This window comes from Drosophila pseudoobscura, unplaced genomic scaffold, assembly GCF_009870125.1.
Source record: "Drosophila pseudoobscura strain MV-25-SWS-2005 unplaced genomic scaffold, UCI_Dpse_MV25 Unplacedtig00000002, whole genome shotgun sequence".
NCBI lineage: Eukaryota > Metazoa > Arthropoda > Insecta > Diptera > Drosophilidae > Drosophila > Drosophila pseudoobscura.
Genome location: NW_022881696.1, coordinates 37,738 through 61,920, shown reverse-complemented (window position 1 = coordinate 61,920; position 24,183 = coordinate 37,738). Strand labels below are relative to the sequence as shown.

At 47.7% G+C, this 24,183-nt stretch overlaps 1 protein-coding gene and 1 pseudogene across 1 annotated transcript; one reads left to right on the top strand and one right to left on the bottom strand.

Annotated features, from left to right (window-relative positions):
• Positions 1 to 21,656, bottom strand: part of LOC117185408 (uncharacterized) — a 41,309-nt pseudogene extending 19,653 nt beyond the window's left edge.
• LOC4813568 (protein snakeskin) lies at positions 13,012 to 14,359 on the top strand. The gene is made up of 4 exons (XM_001353263.4): positions 13,012 to 13,140; positions 13,284 to 13,361; positions 13,600 to 13,796; positions 13,871 to 14,359. Exons 2-4 carry the CDS (start codon positions 13,311 to 13,313, stop codon positions 14,109 to 14,111), a joined length of 489 nt encoding a protein of 162 aa, XP_001353299.1. The 5' UTR covers positions 13,012 to 13,140; positions 13,284 to 13,310; the 3' UTR covers positions 14,112 to 14,359.
• Positions 21,657 to 24,183: the final 2,527 nt, after the last annotated feature.

The window sequence follows — 24,183 nt, the reverse complement described above, 5'->3', positions numbered from 1 at the left end:
CGGATCGGGTCGGGCCGGGTCACTATGCAGCATTGTGTCCTGGTTATAGTAGTCGTAACAAAGCGAATTTCCATGCTAAATAGCCTGACACGTGGCATCTGCCACTCTCTGGGCAACGCCACGCCACGTCCCGCTCTGGCTCTGGCTCCTACGTCCCTTTTTTTTCTTTTTTTTTGCTTTTTTTATATACCAGAGGAGCCATTTTGATTGGCGTTTGATAAGCCATAAGGACGAGCGAGCGCCGGCCCGGTCCGGTCCGGTCTGGTCGAACGGAAGGTCCAGAAACTGCCACAAAGGCACAAGTGGTGTCTGACTTCATTCTTCATTTTCCATTCACCATTCCGCTCCGCTCCGCCGACGTAGTCGATTATTGTGGAGCAGCAGGCACCACTCGGACAAATTTGTGCCTGTGCCTGTGCCTGTGGCTGTGTCCCCCACACACTGACCCCTCTGCCCCGCCCCGCCCTGCCCTGCGTGTGTTGCAAAAGTTGCAATCATTTCAGAAAAGGGCGCAAGCCCTCGCGTATGGCGTGGTTCCCACACGAGGATAACTATCTTTTGGCATTAATTTCCCCCTTTGGAGAGTGGCATTATTTCTGGTATCAACAAAATTTTCCACGAACTCGGTGTCCCAGTAATCGGTGTTTGAGCACCTGGCTTATGGGAAACTGTATGTTAAGAGCCCTTGGAGGATCCCCCAAAAACAGTTTGTGACTGGGATTCGGCTGTCATTGGATGTGCTCTTAGTCGATCCTTGAAATATTCGACATATTTACACAAGATCCCCGAGAAATGGGGACAGCCCTGAGCAGAATTGATTACTGGGACACTGTACAGTGTACACAGGGAGCCGTGTAAGCCGCCCTGCAGTCGGAGTGGGAGTGGGAGTGGGAGTGGCAGTTGCAGTTGCACTTGTTTGCCTAATACTTTGTTGCAAAGCAAATTCGACACACATTTAGCTGGGGATACGTGTACGGGGGACATTGTTGCTAATGTCTGCCCCATGTCAGGTGGACATGCAACATGGCCACCACTGCTCCCAGTCGACAGCCACCGGGAGACAGGGACACGATAGCTGACACGCAAACACATAAACGCCATTTTGCCTCCAGGAGGAGGATAGTACCTACGTGAATGGCACTGACATTCTCAAGAATTGAATCCCCGCTTCCGAGTCCCCACAGTCCCCACAGTCCCCACAATCTCTGGCTCCAGGAATGGCAAATTTTTGAGTTAATTTCTTGTCATTGCTGCTGCTGCTGCTGCCGCCACCAACCCCCCATATCAAATCCGGTGGAGGGGTCAAAGCCACTCCGATATATCAAATTAATTCCATTCCATACCCTCGCATCCTTCTCTCCTGCAACCTGGACACGGCCTGGCATGACTCAGTGATTGCTGTCCAGGGCCCAAAACTGGGATTCACGAACTGGGATTCGCATTTGACACGTACATTGACACACACACACACACACACACACACATGTGACAGACAGAGAGACAGACAGAGAGACAGGCCCGAAAACTTGCGAGGGGCTTAGGCCGCATTTAGTTTTCGCTGCTGGCTTTGACAGCACACACACACACACACGCATAGAAAGGACGAAGGACAGGGGACTTAATGAATTATGTGCAAACTCAAAGTTTGCCAAAATACTCACAAATCAAATGATTTCAACATAAATTTCGTGTCTAATTCGCACCTGAGAAGCGTACGAAACGAGCAGACATACGTAAGCCTGTGGTTAAACCAAGTGGCGGCTTTTGTCTAAGCAATACACACACACACATCTCTAATGAGCTTATTGCCTTTAAAGGACCCTGCTCTTTCATGCCAGGGATAGGCCTCTGCTGGCAAGACGGCTTTAATTGGCCTTTAAGCCGATTTCCATTGAAGAAAATTGGCCAACATTTGGGCGGGAGTACGATGGAAAGTCGTGCATCCGAATGATGGACAAATCTGCAATGTTTTCCCCTGTAGAATCTCTCCAAACAAACCAGTTTCGGTACCAGATTGAAATACCCTTGATGGAAATTTATGGCAATTTAAAGGTGAAAGGAAATGAATATTTCCCACTAAAAGCTGAGACCTTGACTTGAGATTGAAGTAACTAAAATGTTGAGATCTATTCCCAAAGTTTGTAATACTCTGTGAGGGTTAAGCCACACTGGGATAGAGGGAGAGCGAGAGCACGGCTTCCTACAAGATTTCTGCAGGGAATCCTCCGCCTTTGCATGCAATTACCAAAGTGCGAGTCCATTGAAGGTGTAAGTAAATCCTTGCAGCACTCTTAATGAGGTCCTTCCATTCCACAAGCACCCACACACACACACAGCATAGTCATGGGCATAGACACATTCACATTAACCGACTTTTTACACATCGATTATTGATCCGTGCCACAGTTTTTGGCGAGGTGTCGTCCTTTCGCAACTTCTTACGTCATTTGGGAAATGCTCCGACAACCGGTGCCACGGCCTAGATGGGGTGCCTGCCTCCCGTTTGAATGTGTCATCATTAGGGTTCGTCGTGCAGTCCCCACCCACTAGGATGGGGCATGTGGCATGGGGCAAGGGGCAAAAGGCAAGGGGCAGGGGGGATGGCCAATACACAAATCGATCGCTGTGGTTTTCTTTCATTAAGTATATTTCGCGCTGTCGGTGGAGGGTCGTTCCCGTCATTCGGCGTTATTATTGTAATAAAAATTTACGTAAATCGTGCCCCGAACCCTGCGCCACACACACTTGCTCTCACGCACAGTCGTGCTGCTCCGCGGCTCGTCCTTCGGCGAAAAAGTTGCCTTTGTTTGCCAATTTTTATGAGCAGACTACCAGCCACCCCCCTACACACACACACACACACACACACACACACTCACCACCTGTTCCTGGTGCTCCTCCGGAGTCCGCAGTCCGCCATCGCCACCGCCATCGCCACCGCCACAACACCTGCAGACTAATTAATGGCAAATTCCTGCCGCCTCATGCATGATGTATATATAAGGTTATGAAATCACAAAGTTTCCCATTCGGATGACGAGCCCTGGGGACGGGGCAAAGCGGGAGCCGTGATTATCGATTGGACCCGAGGGGATTGTTCCGCAAGCGGAACACTGCAGCGGCTGCAAGGGCTACCATGTACCTGGATCCATGTAATTATTCGATTTGTCCAGCTATCAATTGAATGTCGCAACCAATTAACATCTGAATACGTGGGCGGATAGGGCGGAGAGGGCGGAGTGGAAACGTCAGCACTATTTATCAGGTTATTGGAATTGTGAGTGCATTTGTAATGGCAGAGATGCCAACGGATGATGCCTCAAAAAGCTGGAGAGCTACTCTGCGAGAGAGTAGATCTTTATGTTGCGGGAGACCCTTGGTCTCGTTCGATGATCGGAAGACACGAGCACACCCTTTAGTGCTTAGCCACACTGGAAAAGAGAGGAAAGAACCTCTCTCTCTTCGCCCTAGAGAGTGGTTCTTTCTGCTACCTGGAGGTTGTGCCTTCAAATAAATGGATAATCGGCAGATAAGTGACATGAAACGTTCGTCCTTTACTGCTTAGCCACACTGAGAGAGAGTGAGAGAGAGAGCCACTAGCTGCTATGCCATAGTCGTGCTGGCCAATATATTTATGGCTCCCACTTGTTTTCGACAAGTATTTAATTTCATAACAATGGGAAATGGGAGTCCCTGGGAGATGCGAGGTGATGCGATGTGCTGTGCTGTGCTGTGCTGTGCTGTGTGTGAGTCCTTTGTGCTTCGAGTGGGTCTTCCTACGTAGAAGGTAAGTACAATTCGTATAAGGACACGCACACGCACACGAACATACAAATATGTGGAGTCTCGTGAAGTATGTTTGAGTTTCGTCTTTGGGCACTTGACAACATTTTGGAAACTTTTAATGACATTCTCGTTTGTGTATGTTTTACTGGAGGGGGCAGGAGCAGGGGGAGGGAGCCATTCCCCTTCGTTTTCTATGCTGTGTCAAGTGCTTTTTCCCAGGATTAATCAATTGTAATTGTAGCTCCTCCCCCCCCCCCCCCCCCCCTCGATCCCTTTCTCCCTCTTTGTGTGTGTGTGTGGTCGCAATTAACGGATGGAAGAGCGGATGTGGCAGGCAGTCCTTGGAATTACCATGCTCTCTCCATACAGGCATTGACTTGCTGGCATTGTCCGTCCACATCCCACTTGAGAGCACACTCTTCTAAATATTTATTCAAGCAAATTGCTCTTTATTTCCTTTTGCCAGCAGTTTAACATTTGATTTCCATTATTCCATTATTTCCCTTTGTGGGGCCCCGAGAACAGAGCTGAGAGCTCTGCCGGTTTCCGTTTCAGAGGTCCCTCCGAGCACACAACTGTGTTAATGGCGACACATGCCACAGCCAAAGCCACAGCCTCAGCCTCAGCCTCGGTCTCGGTCTCGGCCTCGGTCTGAGCCTCTGTGGCGGCCAGCAGACACCCATCCCCCCCATTCCTTGCCCCAGTTTCGCCCAGTTTCACCTACTTTCAAGGTCCTGCCGGATAGGGAACAAGGGACGGGCTCGCTCTCAAGTGCTGGCAATTATTTACAACAATCTGAGAATTGCCAGATGAAAGGATCAACCGGGAGGCGGCGCTTGGCCGGCCCACCACATTGAGGACTCTCGTCAAAACCTATGCATATGTACACTGAAAGAAATAGGCAAACACCAGTGCAGAGTTCTGATGCAGGAATATCCAATAAATATTATAGACAGATAATGGAAGACAGATTTCCGTCTTCTGGCTTGTATTTTGCGTATCTTTGTGGGTATTTTTGTCCAGTGTATTTCCCGGAAGTCGTTCCGTAGTAAACTTCCTCGGTTAAACTTTTCACAGAATTGCTTGCGTGTCAAGCAGCAGCGACACATTACTGGGATTTTCTCTGGGTATTTTTTTGGGGGACGCGTCGTTTCATTAAGTGAGCGGAAAGTGACGCATGCTTGGCCCTTCCCCCCCCCCCCCCCCCCCCCCACGGGGTTGGACATTTTGCGGTTATCCCTTCTTGTCTGCCGCAAAAACGGAGCACGGACCTCGGAGATATGCCGCCACTCAAATTCAGTTTCCGTTTCAAAGCAAACATTTAGAACAAAGGAAAAGCTGCCTTGAAGTCCATTTGCTAAATAATTTGCTGATACCCTGATACCCCTCCCCCCTCTTCAGACATGTGGCATGCGGCCCGGGTCAAGCGCTGTCCCCCATAAATTGACCTGACCCCAATACGGGGCCCAGACGACGGGCCGCAGGGGGCAGGCGGCAGGGCAGGGGGCCTTGCCAACTCCTCGGGGCAGCGGCAGAGGAGCCTTGAGAGCCCCAAAAACGACCGACCAGCAGACATTTCATCCGCTTGGCTCGTTCGAAAATTAAATTTTGGACGCTCCTCCGCTGCGCTTCATCTTCGTCTCCCTCGTCCTCGCACTCTGTCCGCGTCGCTTGTTGATCCTTGATCCACATCTAATGCTAATTAGTGGCGCGACTTGTTGACGTTGCGACCCTCGGGGAGACCCCCCCCCCCCCTGGCAGACATTATCGGATTTCAGGGAATGCTAATTGAGGGCCGGAGAGAGCTTTTTTGTTTTCAAAACAGAAAGCGGAACGACCAGCAGCATTCCCCTCCTGAATTTTAAAACGAAAGTGATGCCCCCATGCCGTACCCTTTTTTCGTTAGGGATCTTAAGATGTGAAAGATTTCGGATTCTTCTCCCTTTGGAGGCCCCAAACTATGCAACACCCGAAGGGAAACAGACAGGGAGAGTGGGAGCGAGACGAAGCGCAATCAGTGTCCATTGTCCAGAGGAGGCCACACCTCCACGCACCCATCTCCTGGCGAACCGAACCTGCATCGCCAGCCGCACCCATGACACAAATCAAATTAAGAGACACCGACAGACCGCACCACACGCCGGCCAGGACATGGCAGGACAGGGCAGGACAGGGCAGGACAGGACAGGATCGGATTGGAATGAACTGGAAAGAACTGGCGGCAGTAATTACGGGAGAGTGGCGGCGACGACGTCCCAATACCTGCATAAATCACTTCGCATTCAGCGAACACGAAATCTATGTCCCTGACGCACCCATCCTTCCCATCCGAGGAGGAGGGCAGGCGGCTCGACGTAATTTATTGATTGATTAAAACTAGACTTCAAATCCCCAACAGACACTGGGGCTCTCCCACCCCCACCAATCGCCATTATAAATGGAAGATAATCGACAGAGGGCTAGTGGGGGAGGGGGAGGGGGAGGGGGAGGGGGATGGGGCAGGGGACGATGCCGTTCGATAATTGAATGACTCGAAATGAACATTCATTCATTCGTTCATTCATTGACTCGCTCATTCATTGATTCATTCAGACAAGGAGATTCCATGGTTTTTGCCGCTCTGTCTCTCAATCTGTCAGCAGCAGCAGCAGCAGCAGCGGCAGCGGCAATCAGAGTCACTGTGGATGCCACATCCGTCCAGGGCTGGTCCATAAGCCTTGCCACTTTGCCAGTCACGCAGATGACTTGGCCATGCGTCCATCTGTGTCCACTTGTGTCCCGGCCATCACCATTCCACCGGATACCCATCCATCGTTCAATACCCATCTGCCGTTCCGGTGTCCGTGCGGTTTTCCGTGCGGTTCGTTTTGCGGATTTGCTTTTTGGTTTTAATTCATTTTAAAATGGACTTCTACCTTCGCCGCTAATTGCAAGGACTTTGATTTATGGTCTCGGATAATGACCAAAATTGGTTTTTTGGCACTCCACCGCCTGCCGCCTGCCGCCTGCCGCCAGCCGCCTGCCGCCTTCGCCCCATTGTGTGTCTCTCTGTTTGCTCCTGCCCCTCCTGCGGTGCCCCACGATGCGAAATACTTTAAAGTCAACACGAAATAGATGTTCTTTAAGCTTTCCCATGAAGGAACCCCACTTCAGAGAGAGAGAGAGAGAGAGAGAGAGAGGAAGAGGGAGAGTATATGTATGTACATGTGTGCAGAAGGAATGTCCTTTCTTTCCTACTGTTTCTGGCACGACTCGCAGGAATGTAAATTATTTTATTCCTGAAAAATACTCAAAGCTTCATGCCAGAAAAGAGCCAGGACAACAATTTCAAATGTGGTGGATTCTATGGATACAACAGAGACACAAAACTGATGATAATATTTTCATATTCTCGCATTGGCAACCGTTCTTTAAAGGTTCGTTTGTTGCCTTCAAAAAGGTAACTTGTTGGCCAGATATTTGGACAGGAAAGGATACCAGGACTCTGGCATACCCTCCGCCTCTGGTTTGTCTATAGGGGGCAAGCCCCCAGCACACTCGCTAACTAAATGAAATGCGATATTTTGTAAAATATTATAGGGTAAACACACGGCAGCAATGGCCTATCGTCGCTCCACTCGCACCGTCGCATACTCCACGCGAACACCAATTACAGGGTATCAAAAACAGAAATAAAACTGTTCAAAGGCAGCCTCCTCTGGCTGTGGGATTCGTCGTAAAGTTTTGCACAAAGTTCTGTGCGTTCTCTCGCTGTTATCCTTAGAGGGAATTCCGCCCCATAAATAAACAGAGATAATTTTAAGGTCTTAAAACTTACGTTCAAAACAAATTGCACGTTTTATTCTTAAAAGGAAATCAGAGGAGAAAAAGGACGAGGGGGAGGTGGAGGTGGAGGTGGAGGGGGAGGGGTAGGGGGAGTTACCTGAAATAAAACAGAGGCCACAGGCCATGAAAGGGAATTAAAAATGTTCAGGTAATTCCCTTTAATGGCAAAACTAATGGAGCCTTCAAGAAGAGGAGACCCAAAGGATATCTAAGGCTAAACAGCAGATCCTTAAATCGATGGATAAACATGAAAATTCTTCAATGGATTCGAGGTGTCACATGTGGCGTGCTCCCCCATCGAATGGACAAGGAATTCCCGCTTCCCGCTTCCCGCTTCCCGAATTCCTCTCAAAATTCTGTTGTTTGCTTATGAAAAATTCCCCCCGAAAAGGCATGCGGCCTTATTTTTCACATTAAAATTGATTTATGACGCACTGTTGTGGCATCCACCAAATATTCACGAGCCACAGCCGGCATCCAACGCATCCGTAAATTCCTCAAGCTATTTGTGTCCCCCCCCCCTCCCCCCCACACACACACCCATCCCTCCCCACCGCTTCAAAAGGGAGCACAAACAACGGATGACCACCGGATGGGAGAGCTTCAGAGCCGGAGACGGCGAAGGCGATGGCGACGGCGACGGCGACGGCGACGAAGGGCCCTGGCAGCCATAAATCATTTGATGTGGCCACTTCTTCGGCAGGGCATTCGTGGAGCCTGAAGCTCGCCTCTGACTTTGCACCTTCTTTCTGCAACGGAGTGGAAGGAGCGGAGCGCGGACGTCATCGGCGGAGACCTGTCTCTCTTATGAGCCGTCCCACCGTGTTGTCCGGCTCAGATCTGCCTCGTAAACGAAATTTATTAGCATTTAAATGTTTCATCGGTTCAGGGGCGGGAGGAGGATGCCCAAAACGGCTCTCGGCAGACGTCAGACGGCACACGGCACACGGCACACGGCACATATGGGCCAGCTAGGTAATGAATATTACAGCAGGAGGCAGGAGGCAGGAGGCAGTAGGCTGGAGGCAGCAGGCAGGAGGCAGGAGGCAGCAGAAGTGCCGCGGGGGCGCTGTGCCGAAAAGAATGTTGCATAAGCCGAAATTAGTTTATGCATATTTGAGAGCTCTCTCAGCTCCCACTCCTGCTGCAGATCCTGCACTGCTCTTGTTTCCAATAAAAGGACTGCACGGAGTGATACATGCCCCAAATAATAGTTTTGCCATTACATATTTACGGAGATTTCTGATCGGTGCTCTGAATCCCTGGTATGCGAAGAACCAGCCAAGGAAACAGGTCTCCGAATCCCTGGTATGGGAAGAAAAGGGTTCTGTATGAATCTGTAAGGAAAACCACAAAAACGAAACCGAATGTTGCCAAACGAAAGGAATTTTGCGGTTTAGAACGTTTTTGCTAATTGGCCCGCCCCCTGACCCCAAGAGTATTTACTTTTCAAATTTTAAATCTCAAAGCAAATAATTAAAGCATTTAATTAACATTTTATTGCCATAATAAATATACGTGTAAGACGGATTTTGTGCTATTTTAAACCTCTAATTTCGACTAAAATATATCCGCAATTGGGGTTAATTTTGAAATGAAATTTATTCACAATGATTTCGTATCATACACGATTCAATTTACACGATCCTTTATTAATCCGTATATTAAGTATATTAAGTATTTTACGGGTAAAATCATTTGGCTAGTTTTGGGATGAGATTTTTGGCACTTTTCGTAGGGAAATGGCTGGTCAGAGCCGAGTCCAGACTTTCGACCGTCTAGCAGTCGTCTGGCAGTATTTTTACCGTTAGATATCCAAAAAAAAAAAACAGGCACAAAAGTACTACCAAACGTAGTAACACATTTCTTTTTGAATCTTATGGTTGTGTTATATTTTAATACACTCTTAATACAAATTATTAAACTTAAAAAAAATAGATTCACTGCAGAACAAATTTTAAAACTAGGAAAAAAAAACAATGCCGTGGCAGTGGCATGAATATGTTTAACTTTTGTAAACTCCTTAATCCCTTTTCATCATTAGACTGGGCTTTCGGCTTGAAATGAAGTCAATCGAATCGTCTAGGATTTCAAAAACTCACTTTATTCGACAAACAATCACAGGAGCCAGAGCTCTTGTTTGGCCTCGCATCTGCTGCATCCAGTGTCGGACATATTCAAATTGATTTGTTTGTTTGGTACTCGACTGCGAGATCTGACATTCACCGGCGGCACCTGTGCACTGGTACAGTGCACCCTGGCTATCTAGCTACCAGCGAAAGGGCCCCGCGACGTCACTACGACACTGGCGCTCGACAAAGACCGAAACCGAACCGTGAACGTGGACGTGGACGTGGACGCGGACAGGACTCTCGAAAATCGAAGGGAGGTTGCTCCACTCCCAAGGGTCGTTCGCTGGGCGACGGCTGGCAGCGAACTGACGCGACTTTGGCGCCGTCCGCTCGTTTAAAGGACGAATGGAAAGGCCAAAAAGCGTAACGAAAGCCGAGACAACGACAACACTCGCGCGCCTGATAAGAATGACGAGTCGGCCGTCTCCTAAGCGAAAGAGAGGGGAATAGCATAGCCAAACTGCCACCCATCCACCCATCACCCCACCATAACGGACGCAAAAGTCAATGCAAAATAAAATCTCCCACAATTTTCAGCTTTATTTCGAATAGTTCTCGATGCATAGGGTGTTCTAGCTGGGATCTATCAGAGGATGGCAGAGCTGCATATACATACATATGTACGGATGGATGGATGGAGGCGCAGTTATTCTTTCGCCTCTTCCTTTATTATGTATGTTTTGGAATTTCGAGTGATAAGCATCATGCTCTGTTACTCGCTTACACTTTTGGCTATCTCTCTCTCTCTCGCTCACTTGCCATCTCCCTCTCAACCACTCGCTCTCTCTCACTTTCTTTCGTGTACTATCTCTCTCTCTCCGAGAGAGTGAGAGCTTTCCACAGCCGACGCGCACACTCTCGGAGCGTAGCGGAGCGGAGCGCGTGCAGCGAAAAGTAAACAAACGAAACTTTCATTCATAAAAGCAACAACGACCGGAATCCGGAACCCACCCCTCCTACTCTGTCCAACAAATTGCCGGCTTTGATTGCCTTAACAGCGAGAGAGGTAGAGTGTGTGTGTGTGTGTACGAAGAAGATCCAGCGGAATCGAGTGGGAAGTAATCAAAACAAAATCGAAAAGCTCTACCGAGGCGCCATCCATCCATTCATCCATCCATCCATCCATCCATGTGCCCAACATGTGCTCGCTGGGGCCCTGTGTGACTCACTCTACGGATTAGTGTTACCTTTTGCCAGTTCCAAATCTGCGCGCCAATCTGAGACACTGTCACACCTCATTGACGCCGGCCAGGGACATACATATGTACGTACGTATAAGGCCATCTTAAGTGCCGTGCCCCCCAAAAATGGTAGCAGCAGGTACACTCATTCGCGATTTGCATGCGAGTACATTGTAGGTAGAAATTACGAAAATTCCATCAATTACAGCAACACTTTCGCAGCGTTAAGCTGGAAGAAATCACAGTTATTTAAGGGATCGTCGGTATCTGGCTGGCATGACACTCGTTGGCTTTCGTGTCGGCTGACAAAAGCTGGCCGGCACCGTCTCTCTCTCTCTCTCTCTCTCTCTCTCGTTCGCAGCTGCGACTGCGCCGCTACGTTGGTGTTTGTGTCGTCTGTTGCATGCCGGTTCCAGTTCTCGGCTCGTTTCCCCCTCCCCAAACCCCCCTCTGCGCAAACAGCACAGGCGATCACATCACAGCAGTGATTCATGCAGTGACTCGGCGACGCGGCGGAGACAAATTTCGAAAATGAAAAGACTCCTCTCGGTGCCTAAGAAACAGAACGTTCCGACCTTTGGCCTTGATTCTGTGTGGAATTCCACTGCAAGTACAGTGCTCCCCATTTCCATTTCCATTCCCATTCCCGATTTCCTTTGTCGATTCAATGTGAAGGAGCGGGGGATAATTCCGAATATAGAAGCACATCTTTAGGGCCTGTCACCAGATCGGAGAAAGAGAAAGTACAGCCAAAGAGGGCCCAACGAATGATGATACATTTCCATGCCATCCTACGAGATACATCCCAAAATGTTGTATAGTTAGGCACATTGCAAAGGAATGGGATGCAACCTTTCAGTAACCTGAAGGGAATATCCAGTATCCAACGAGAATTTCCAATCAAAAACTTGGAAGTTCCAGATTTAGATAAATACTTCCATAAGTAATTATGTTACTGATAACGATACTGCTGCTATAATGGATCCGTGTGAAAGCCTTGTGCATAGAGCGGGCTTCTCTTCAATGTATGTACATCTATCCATCCCTTCCCTCTGGATTTCTCTTCCCATACTCCCCGCATGAATACATTTACAGATATACGAATAAACCGCAAAGACACCTTGTATACATATACTATTTTATCGGAACGACTGTAGTGTACGAAAGAGACACTTAACGACAGGTCATAAAAAAAAGAACCTCTTGACAAGGTGTGATGTCACTTTTCATGTTTTGATGCTGCCACTGGAGGGATGTATTTATGTTTGTATATTTACGATCTATAAATATAACTCAACATTCGGGGCACGTGATACAAGCCATGGCCCCAGCAGAGCTCCCGCCGTCTCGCATCCGAAACAAAGATAGAAAGAAGGCATACAGGCGTACATTCATATATATTCCACGATATAGTAATAATAATAATAACAATCCTCTACCCTTTGCCGGCATCTATAGAGTGGAGGCCGCAATCGTGGCGAATCGGGGGATACAAAACGATGCGACAATCTATCGAAATCATTTGCCTTGTTGTTTGTCTGTCTCAATGGGTTTGTAGCGACTCTGAGCGATTGCCCCCTGGGGTTGACGGAGCCAATTGAAATGCAGATTGCTGGCAGTGGGGCGGGTAGGGGCGCCACCACAATCACCAATCGGAATGCCCAAGGTCAAGGGCAGTGGGATACTCTTTGGGAGCCAAAGCGAACCACATACCAGACCCATGGCTCATCCAAGAACCACCAGCCATCGGTGACGCAAGCACTGGCCGTTTCCGGGCCTAGCTGTGCCACAAAATTTTGCAGCTTTGTGGCTTTGTGGCCCGTAATGATTAATGTGGCACCAGCCACCGCCCCACCTTGACGCCGATGTAAAGCGGCCAGCCACAGCGGGCCGCCGATAAGATAGGGCCAGCGCATGCGCACCATCGCACCATCGCACCGTCGCACCGCGAACAGAACAATTAGTAACCCACTTCGGATCGCGGCCCACCTGCTATCGTGGTCGACGTCGCCCCGTCGTCGTATCTTATCTTATCTCGCGGGTGTGTGTACGCCGCAGTAGATTGCAAAAGCTACACAAATTCCTTGTCGGCTGGCTCTGTGGGTTCCGTTCCAGTTTTTTAGTTCCAGTATTCAGTCGACAAGCGACAGTGATACGAACACGAATACGAGTGCGAGTGCAAATCAGTTTGTGGGTGTAAATTACAGCAACAGATTGTGAGTGCGACTTTGTCCAGAGATTGATTGCAATTCTCGAGAGAAAGAGAGAAAGAGAGAAAGAGAGGGAGAGAGGGAGAGCAGGGCTACGATATATATATAACTATATCCCGATTCTATAACGCATTTCATTTGCTTTCCAGCCAACGAAACGAAACTAAACATCCAGAATGGTGTCGGTGGAGACTATTGGTTCTATTTTCATCAAAGCCCTGAAGCTGGTGAGTATTTTCCCAAACGAGGGCCAAAATGTTGAGCAATAGCCACAGCCCCTGCTGATAAGAGCCGCTTATCAGCAGCACCAGCAACACCAGTGCCGCCCAGGGTTTATTATTAATATTACTCATACGCCGCGTTTGGATACTCCGCTCCATTGGCTATGGCTATGGCCATGAATCACGCAAAAACCCTTCAAACAGTGACCTCATCCCACATCCTTCCCCTTCCCTTGCTCCGCAGATCATCAACCTGGTGATCATCTTCCTGTACCGCTGGGGCGATGGCGGCGAATTCCTGGGCATTGGCGGCACCTGGAACCTCAACGAAGAGAAAAGCGCCGACGCGGAGATTGTTGGGTCCGGCGTAATGGTGGGATTCCTGATCTACACGGGCTGCCACACGATTGCCTATGCCTTCGGCACCACCAAGCACAAGGGGTAAGCCGCCAACTCGGCCAATGCGAAGCGAAGCCTGTGAGATATTCCCTGAATGTTTTTTTGTCCATTTTCAGAGAGCTCTGCGACACCATCATGAACGTGGTGGGCTGCATCATGTGGATAGCCGTCGGCGGCGTGGCACTGCACTACTGGAAGGGTTACATGTCCGACGAGGGATTCCTGTACGTGAACTCTGAGCGCCAGGTCGGCATTGCCATGGGCTCGCTGTGCGTCATCGAGGGCGCCCTCTATCTGCTGGATACTGTTCTGGCCTGCATCCATTACTCCAAGGGCGACACCGACTACACGCAGTAGAGATCAGACCCTGCCCCACCCCTCCAAAGGGCCTGCGCTCGCCGAATACCATTTCCACATATGCATTAACCGCTATAAGCCCTAGGATCGCTTTAAGTGCAAACTATTTTTTTTATCGTATGCCGATTACCTATACTATACTATACATTAACCGATTTACGTTAAGTACAGACGTTCGTAAGGGTCTCTTGTCGCCAAAACTTGTTCTAACATTTTTCTAATATTTTTTTTATTGATTCGGAATTAATCTGTGCCCCCCACCCACAAAAAAAAAAAACCACAAAAACCACAAAAAGCTGGCAAATACAAATAGTTAAGACCATGCCAAAGGATATAAAATATTTCTTCTACTTTTTGGCGGGAGGGAGAATCAGATGATGAATTTCTGCAGGAAAGTCCTTGCTCAAGTTTGTTCTTGGAAAAAGAATGCACTTTTTGGGCCCCATTCGAGGGATTTTTAAGGAATATCTATGGAATATTTATGCATAGAATCGGAAAACAGCATTCATCGAATGAATAATACTAATTGCAGGGCAACGATAGGCCTCAATGACTCAATTGTTGTACGTATGACCCCACTTCCTATGGCGCTTTTTCGGGGAACGTTCAATGATTCAATGCCCCCCCATTTCGCTTACCTGTTTCTTTGGATTCCCTCGCCCGTCCACGGCATCTCGCTGCTGCTGCTGCTGCTGATGATGATGCTTCATGCTGCCGCTCCTGGCCACACGCTGGGAACAGAGCTTGCAGCGACGTGCCACAGAGCCATCCTCCAGATTGAGGGCATCGAAGAGCAGCGGCTGGTCCTGGATGAACGAGTTGCGGGAGCGCAGATTCAGGAGCTCCAGGGTGCGCGAGTCGAGACTCTCGCGATAGACGTTGTGCACCTTGTCGAGATTGTGCTCGTAGTCGGTGTCCAGGCTGGTGCGGGCCGCCAGAGAGGTGCTGCTTCCCCGTTTATTGCGCCGCATCACCACCATCCGGACCACCGTCTCCTCCAGGGAGGAGACCAGGGGGACGGGCAGCGAGGGCGAGGGGGAGTGCGAGTGCGAGTGCGAGTGCGAGGAGTGCGTCATGGCTGTGGCAGGCAGTGGCAGCTGTGTGGCAACGGGCAGCGGCTGCTCCGCGAGACTCATGAGCGACTGCTGCCGCTCGAGCTGCTTCTCGTAGCCGTTGAACTTGTCGTAGTCGATGAAGGACATGTTGGCATAGGACACCATGTTGTCGATGGCCTGCAGCGACTGCAGCGAGGCGCTCCACTTGGGGTTCATCTTGTCCTTCTTCTCGTTGCCGCCGATGCCGATGCCACTGCCACCGCTGCCACCGCCACCGCCGCCGGCCAGACCGCTGAAGGTGCTCTTGAAGGAGGCGATCAGCGTGTTGGAGCGCCGCTTCTGGAAGTTCAGCTGCGGATTGTCCGACATGAGGGAGGCCTTGCGCTGGACAACGGGCACCGACGCCGACGCCGACGCGGACGCGGACGCGGACGACACCTCATCCAGCGGCGTGGAGGTAATCGGATGCGCCGATTGGCGTCGCGTGGGCGTACGCACTGAGCCGGAGACCTCCCCGCGCCGCAGCAAGACAGGCGACTCCTCGGCCATCGAGGTCTTGCGCGGAGAGGCGGGCGAGGTGAGATCCCCCCCGGACTTCTCCGTCTCCTCCGACAGCTGCTCCAGCTGCGGCTCAATGAAGCTCCGTCGATTGGGGCGACGCATCAGGATCATGGAGCGGCTGCGCGTGAACGTGAAGGGCGTACGGCCGGACTCTGCATCCTCCTCGGTGCGCGACAGGTTCTCCTTGCTGCCCGTCAGGTGATTGATGAACTTCGAGAGCTTTGTCCGCAGCGAAAAGCTGTTGGATCGCTCCATCTTGGCCACGTTCTCGTATCCCGGCAGCGATGGCAGCGTTGTGGCTGCCACAGTGGCCCTTCGCTCTGCCTCGTAGTGTGCCCGGAATTTCTGTCCCGTGCTTGTCGTTTCCGTTGGCGGATCTTTGTTGTTGTTTGGAACAATGTTATTATTGTTATTGTTGTTGTTGGTGGTGGTTTGCGGTGGGGTCTTGGCATTCGGCGAAGACCTCGTCGTATTCCCGATTTTTATGCCGTTCTGCTGCTGCTGCTGCTGCTGTTGCTGTTGCTGTTGCTGCTGCTGCTGTTGCTTCTGTTGCTGCTTTTTGGTCACCTTTTGGGTCTTTTTCTGCGCCTTGGCGGCGCTCTTTGTCTCCCTTGTGGCATACATTCCAAGGCCAGTGGACTTTAGGCCCTCCTAAACGAGAGAGAGATAGAGAGAGAGAGAGAGCGAAAGAGAGTGTTAACAAATTTCTTGATTAAGAATCGAGTCATTGTTTCTTTTGGGCCAATTGTTTTATTGATCTAATGCCCCTCCCACTCCGCTGCCTTGCCCCACAGTTCAACATACTCTAGAGATATAGGAGCTCTGTTCCTTCTATATGTTCATCAACTTTCAGAGGCTATCGTATTTATTACAAAAGAAATTTCAGCTTATCTTGCCTTTATTTTCAGAGCAATCCGTCGAGAATTGACTATGAATATTGTACATTTTTCGAATGAATTTAGTGGAATTCTAGATAAAAAAATACAGAACTTTTTTGAAGAGTAAATGGAATACCAATTCAAAGAAATGATCGCCTTTGGAGTATTCATTTCTATAAAATCTCGGAAAAAAGAAAACAGCTTTTCCTTCAATTAATTTGGAAATGAAATTCTTGGAGAAACTTATTCCAATAAACTCAAAATACACTCGAATATAGTCGATCGAACATAGTTGATTTATGGATTTGGAGCCTTCTCTTCCATTTCGGTCTTGAAGCAGAGTCGGTGCCAAAATTTAGTGATTCCATCAGTCAAATGTCCATTCAAATTCCCTGTTTTGAGTGACATTGACCTCTGGGCAGTGCTGGACAATGGACGAGCCGGAATAGCAGTCTGTCAGTCAATTTATCATCGCCCAAAAGGACGGCAGTCGTTCGGTTCGTTCGTATTGATAAGGCCACAGAAGAGTGCGACCGTCCAATATGTACATACAATGTGCAATGTACATACATCCATCATGGATGTACATATGTGCGATGGAAATACAAAAATCAAATGACAGACATGCTCGCATGCGAGTGATATCTGGAATCGAGGGAGCCACTATCTCTCGTGTGCAGTAGATATTGCCAAAGTGCAAACACCCACTCTTTCCCTTACCCTTAGCCATTCCCTTCCGCTTCCCTTTTACTCTCCTCCAGTGCTGAAACAAGATACTCGCACATATTGAAGTATTGCCCAGGAAAGAGTGCAGCTTATTTGCCACTGAGCGACTCTGGCCACACTGGCCACTCTGGCCACTTTGGCCACTCTTGCCACTTGCCGCCTGCCACTCCAACAGATTGGCATGTGGATGAGCTCTAGTGGAACCCGGCTAAAATGGAATAAATGACTGAGTGGAGAGATAGAGATAGGGATAGACCCTCTTCTCCATTGTGGTGAAACTTTTGCCTAAATTGTTATCTCGAGCAATTTTTATTTCCAGCCAAAGCCTCAAAAACAACATTCACAACATTCGCTGTTTGATAAGATTTCCACACAGAAGAAAAACAAAAACAGAAACAAAAAACAAAAAAAAGCCCCAGTCACACGTTCCCTACCCTTTGGTGGTGCGATATCTGCTGTTAGCATGTGTGGGTGTGTGGGTGTGTGGGTGTGTGGGTGGTTGGCTGTTGATTGCTTTGGTTCCGTTTTTCACCTGTTGTGGGAATCCAAAAAGATTGTACAGCACTGATATCTCTCTCTCTCTCTCTCTCTCTCTCTCGCACACTCTTTCTCTCTGGAAACGCTATCAACATTTTTGTGCCACTCAATCGATTGCACATCAGAAAATCAGTTGATGATTTTCTCAAGCAATATGTTGCTGAACTAAATTGACATTTCAATTGCTAGAATTATACACATCTAGTCACGCACGCAACATGTATGTTGTTCTTGGATGCATTTTGCTTGCGCGTCTGGCTGGAGTCAGTTTTCAAAGAATAAACCTCCAAGAAATGGGAGGAGTAATACATAGCCAGGATAAACAAAAAACCATAGTGCAGGGTACTTGATAGTCGTTTTATACTCACTCCCGAGCTTGTGTGTGTTTTATCAATGTCAATCCCGCAATCCAGCAGAACTTTACTTATTTTTAATTGTTGAAATGACTCACGCACACGACAATTAAGGAGTATTGACTCTTTTTGGATCCGGAACTTCAGAGGCAAAGCCAATTAGGCCACTAAGGCCAGAAGCCGGATCCCACTTGGAAAGTGTGTACTTTCGGGAGGGTTCTACCGGCAGGTCCTATCTTTCGAAGGCTAAGAATGAGGCTTTTATTTGAAGATTAGGCGTGTTCCATCACTACTTGCAAATGAGGCATTCATACAAGAGTAGGCCCAATGCAACGTGTATCCTTGCATATACGTACAATGTACGTGATATATGGTACTATACTTTTGTCCCAACAGATAAAATGCACGTGATATTTGTGAGTTCAAGCAGTTTCTGGAGTGCATTTTGGTTTCAGTAATTTATCATGAGATTATTCCGTCATTGAGAGTCCCTTTAAGCGTAAAAGACCTTCGGAAAGCCCTCTGAATGGATTGTTTGACATATCATTGACATTTCTATGCTGACATCCATTGGAAAAACTCGACTTGAATGTCTAATGGAGACCCATCCTCCGCTAAAAATAAATCTAAATAACATTGTAGTTCCCATACCGACTGTGAGATACCCGACAATCACAATCACATTATTGCTTGCAGAAATTGGGTTTTCATTAGCTATTTTAACCTACAATATCCAATCGATATTCTCTGCTGCATAAAAATATGCCAATCTATGACAAGAGTTTCCGGTTTCTCTGGCAGACACCCTGTCACCCTGTATTTACCCTTCTGCTGTGAAGGGTATCGAGAGGGGTGCACGCATTAAACCGCATAGAGAAGCCGTGATCATGATCATGATCATGATCAGAATATCAATATCAATATCAATATCAGTTGCCCTGTCTCCCGGGTCTTGAGATCAACTTCAAATTTAGCCGCAAAAGTACTCGCATTTGTGGTTAAATGTTAACGAGAGCAGACCTGCTTCTGAGGTCCTAAAGCCCAATGATATTTTAACTGACTTTTCATTTATTTTAAAGTGATTTCTCTGCTCTTGCACCTGCCACTGGATCCCGATATCGATATCGATTTCGTTTGAATATTCGCTATGGTTCAGTGGATTCTCCGATTCGCGTTTGATTACATTTTGACGAGGGATTGTGATTGTGTCCGCTTGAACCCGGCTTTTGTGTGTTAGATTCACTTGGTCTTGGGCTTGAGACGAAACAGAAGCTTCGATGCGTATTACGTTACCGCATGCCACATGGCTATGCCCGCGTAGAGTTCAGATCAGTGCGGAGGAAACATGTAATCCAGTGAAAGCTTCCATGGGGCGCTCGGCCATCTTCTGGGGACAAATCCTAGGTATGTACAATGTACGGCACATCGAACATGGCCAAAACCGAATGCTTTCTAACAACTGGCAATCAAAATTCTACGAAATGGACACCCTGCAACCCAACGGTCACACCGGCTGACGTAAGTCCGTCGTCCACTTGAGACAACTTGTAAAGAATCCAAAATTTGTGAGAGGGCTCGATGGCCTTTTGTCTTTTGTCTCTTTTTATGAAATGAATACACTCCAGAGAAATATGTAGGAAGTGCGGGGTAGGTGCCAGTCGGGCATACACTTGGCTGCCTCTCCGATGGTGCTGTGTTTTGTGTTGTGTTGTCTCGTTGTTTGGGTTCGGATGAAACCTGTTTGCGTGTCTCATTGACATCGCATTGTTGTTGTCGAAGCACTCTCATATGCAGCATCCGTCACTGATGATAGATAGACGCTCTCTTCCTTGTGGTAATCCTTATAGGAACCCGAGCTCCAACGAACCGGTTCCAACACTGTGCGAACTAGTAGGTACTAATGATGGAACGCATCAGGTACATAGGTGGGGGGTGGACTCATGATAAGGTCGTGTGATATATGCATGTTACATAAATCTCTAGCAGATTAACGTGATAAAAAGCTGATAACAAGATGTGCCATCTCCCACATGTACGTTCCGCATGTCTGCCACAGTGAAACCCGGCCCAAAGACCACTGATTCAAATGAAAATCTGTTATGGATGGTATATTTTGTAGTTTTTCAGTTAATCTGAAGACATCGGTGCATATGGCAGCCAAGCATATTTCCAATTATTGGGTTCGGTTGTAGTGTCGTGTCGTAGTGTCGGGCGGGACATCAGAAAGTGTTGGCAATATTTACCCTTCAGCGTTATCAGCTCCACAAGTTGATATTTAGTGCGTATGTGTGTGCGTATGTGTGTGTGTGTGTGTCGCTCTTTCCTGATAGACTGCTTTTGATATAAGTAGTTTCCGATTTTCGCTGTTGCTGCTCTACTGTTTCACTGCTGTGCTACTGCTGCTGTTGCTTTCGAGATTTTCATAAGCTTTGCCTTTTTCATTAACACTCGGAATCGCATTGGCATTTTACCGACCCGACGATACGTCCGATTCGAAGTCCGACGCGACGCTTGCGCTCACACTAGACAGAGCGACAGAGAGAGAGAGAGAGAGAGAGAGAGAGATATCTCGTATACATAGTATGTAGCCTTGCTCGATTTTGGCCTGGTCAAAGCGCAGCCGTTTTTTCAGCGGCAGCCAGCTTTGAAGCGCGCGCACACGCCGACAAAGAAATGCACTTCACTCTTATTTGCCCAGTACCGCTAGGGGACGGACTGCAGTTTGTTTCGGGAATAGACGACGCAGTCGTCGAAATGCTCTAACGAAACGCAGTGCATGGAAAACAAAACAAAATTAAATAGTACATATTTTCATGTGCACCTTATGTACCTTACATATATGTAGAAAGAGAGAGAGAGAGAGAGAGAGAGAGCGTTTATATAAAGGCTTTTTGCGCAATTTGACAACCAGCTGACAGCTGAGAGCCACTCTCTCGCTGCTTTCGCTCTCGCTCACCTCACAAACACAACACACACAGAAACACTAACGCACGCTGGCACACGGAACACGCACAAAATGACATGCTCTCTCTTTCTCGCCGTTTTGCACGTTTCAATTTGATTACCTCTAATTATTGTTATTGTGTTTCTATTAAACAACGCCAGCTTTTTTGCACTTGAAAAAAATTGGGTTCAGGACGGACAGCCGTCGCCCTGCAGCTGCTACACTCACAAGCTAGCTGGTGAACAATTCCGAAGCGAGCCGCACCGCACCGCACTTAATCCTATCGCTGCGCGCATCAGAATTAGCAATGTGCCCGAGTCGCGAGTAGTACCGCCATGTGTGCGCACTTACTTCCAGGGAACGACGTCGTTGCGAAAATAAATAACAAAAAAAAAAACTCCCGCTCGCGGACAAAGCTAAATGCCAACTCTGGCGTTTCATGTACGACCGATCGCCGCAGCAAAAATAGTGCGGCTCTCTCTCTCGCTGTCAGACTCTCTTTCGGCGTTGGAACAGAGTGGTGTGCGTGCGCTGGCAATGCGGCGGCGCGGCTCCAGCTGTTTACTCTTTCAGAGGGGATACAGGGTTCAGTTTTCGAGCTTTCAGCTTTTTAGAGCACTTTACAAGAGAAGATTTGCTTGAATTTTGACAATCAATTCGTACTTGATTGATAACAATTCAATCCAATAATTTTTAAAGACTCTGTCCAAATTGTGTCTATAATAGTCCTACCACCATATCATACTACTGCCATAGGAACGACCAATCTTGAAGGGTGTCAAGTGTTCCGACCCCAGAAGCACGCGTTGGCTCATGAGTCACTTCACAGAGAGTTTTTTTGTTGACCAGCGACCGAGTTTGGACGCTTGAATTAATTAATGAGCAGAACGCCGCCGAACGGCTGAGAGCGGATAGCGAGCCCTAACTGAGCTCTAACCGCTTTGGAAGATAAATTTAAATTAAGCAAAATATTGCGCGAAACATTTGTATGTTCACATACAATATCGGAATAAACGTACATATGTATGTACATAGATGGATACATAAGCAAACAAAAAACAGAAAACCGAAGACGTTAATGGATTATTTATGAATGAACAGATCAATGTGCGTTGAGATCAGGGACAATCTTTAAACGTTCGTTAGCATGGAACTGACATCATTTATTATACCCCATAATTTTAGGGCACTAGGGTATACAGTTTTGCCTCGCAGTTCGCAGTATGTGGGATGCTCGGATGCACAAACAGTTCTCCGCGTCTTCAGCGTGGTCCTGTCTGCAGGCGGGATCCGTATTGGTGTGTTCTTCCTGAACAGTGCCATGGACGTGATGAGTCGTTTTTCCCGACCAATATGCTCTCACGGTAAAGCCACATTTTACATCTAAAGACTTGTCCAGCTAGCAACGATCAATATCAACGATATTTTAAATCTACATGTGTTCATATGTAGGTACATATGTATATGAATATAAGTAGATACCATTTCTTTTCGAGAGAAGAATAGCATTTTGGAAACAAATATGCAGGAAGAACCGCTCACCATCATAGGATCCACAGCCATAACAAACTCTTCTGTTCCCTTCGACCAGGCGGTGCTGGAAGACCACACAAAGACTGTGTATCCTCAGTCAACACTCCAGTCAAGTATACAAGCAATACGCGCTCTCAGTAACCTAACAAACATGAACAACTTGCCCAGAGCGATCTTTCGATCAGAGGAGCTGCGTCACGTTGCCAAACTTTAAAGTTTAATTTCCAAATTTGTTTAAATTTAAATTTAAATGTCTGTTACAACAGTCATTACAACATTAAAGAATATTCAAATTGAACATTTGGTGTGGCGCCAGCCGTCACTCAGCGCCTATGAGGATCAACTGTGCAAAGCAATAGAAACCATTTTGGAACTTTTGGAAAAAGGCATACTAGAACAACTAGTACTAACCGCCTAAGTGGACTTATTTGTGTTTTTTTTGTGCATTTTCTGAATTTTCAGTTGTTTTCCAAAGTTTGCGGCAGAAATTTTGTTGTCACTTTCTTGGTTCTTGGCGCCAGAAATCAGCTGATAGTGTTACCATCCATCCATCGGTGATTTTCACAGCGCTGCCAGACTGGTGGATAAAGGTGACAACAGCTGTTCGCAAAAACGCACAGCAATGCAATTTTGTCTTCAAGGTATATTGTGCGAAAGGTGGATTTTACATTTAAATGCATTTTGCAGACGGAGTTGTTAAACAGGTCGGCATGACCAATGGAGAAGCTAAATAAAGCTGTGCAACGACAATGTCCTGATTATCTGCGTTCCGTGCCGAGGGCGCGCATCTTGTGGAAGGGGGGGTGGAGCAGCCGTGTTCCCTGGTCCTGGTCGAGCTCCATGCGTCGCACTCCGACGCACATCCGACCAGGAAACGATACGCCTCTACTGGATAGCAACAAGCGTCAGATACTAATTGGCAGCAAGACTATATGTACTGGAGCACCGAGAGCGTCTTGGCCAACTCTGGACAGTGGACAGCCCTTCGACATTGCCATAGCATAGCCATTGACCTAGACAACGGGGAGGGTGTGGAAACAGCGGCTCCAGTGTCGTGGAATAATGCCACGAAGAAGTCCTTCTTCGTATATCAGCCTCCTGGCGCTGTGACGGCGAAAAGAACTGCCCGGCGGATGAAAAAATTAAATGTACTAATTATTAAGACGCTTCTAATGTAATCTAAGAACATACATACAGTCAGCACAACATTTATTCGGACACTCGTCTATGTCAACTTTCTTTATAAATAACTTGAAAAGTATTTAAGTTTGACAAAAAATTTTTATTTCATTATGAACATGGATATTATTACTACTAATTTCAAAACTAAAAACAAAAAAAACTTCTTTGGCGTATCAAAAAAAATTAAAAGTATCAAAAAAGCCACTTTTTTACGCACAACAATTATTCGGACACTTTATATTTTGTACGAAAAAAACTTATTGTCCCCAATTTTTTCTGATTTAAATATTTGGTGGGGCCGCC

Coding starts and splice junctions, on each gene's coding strand:
- LOC4813568 (XM_001353263.4), top strand. CDS start 13,311: ATGGTGTCGGTGGAGACTATTGGTTCTATTTTCATCAAAGCCCTGAAG. Junction 13,362..13,599: donor TCATCAAAGCCCTGAAGCTG/GTGAGTATTTTC, acceptor CTTGCTCCGCAG/ATCATCAACCTGGTGATCAT. Junction 13,797..13,870: donor GGCACCACCAAGCACAAGGG/GTAAGCCGCCAA, acceptor GTCCATTTTCAG/AGAGCTCTGCGACACCATCA.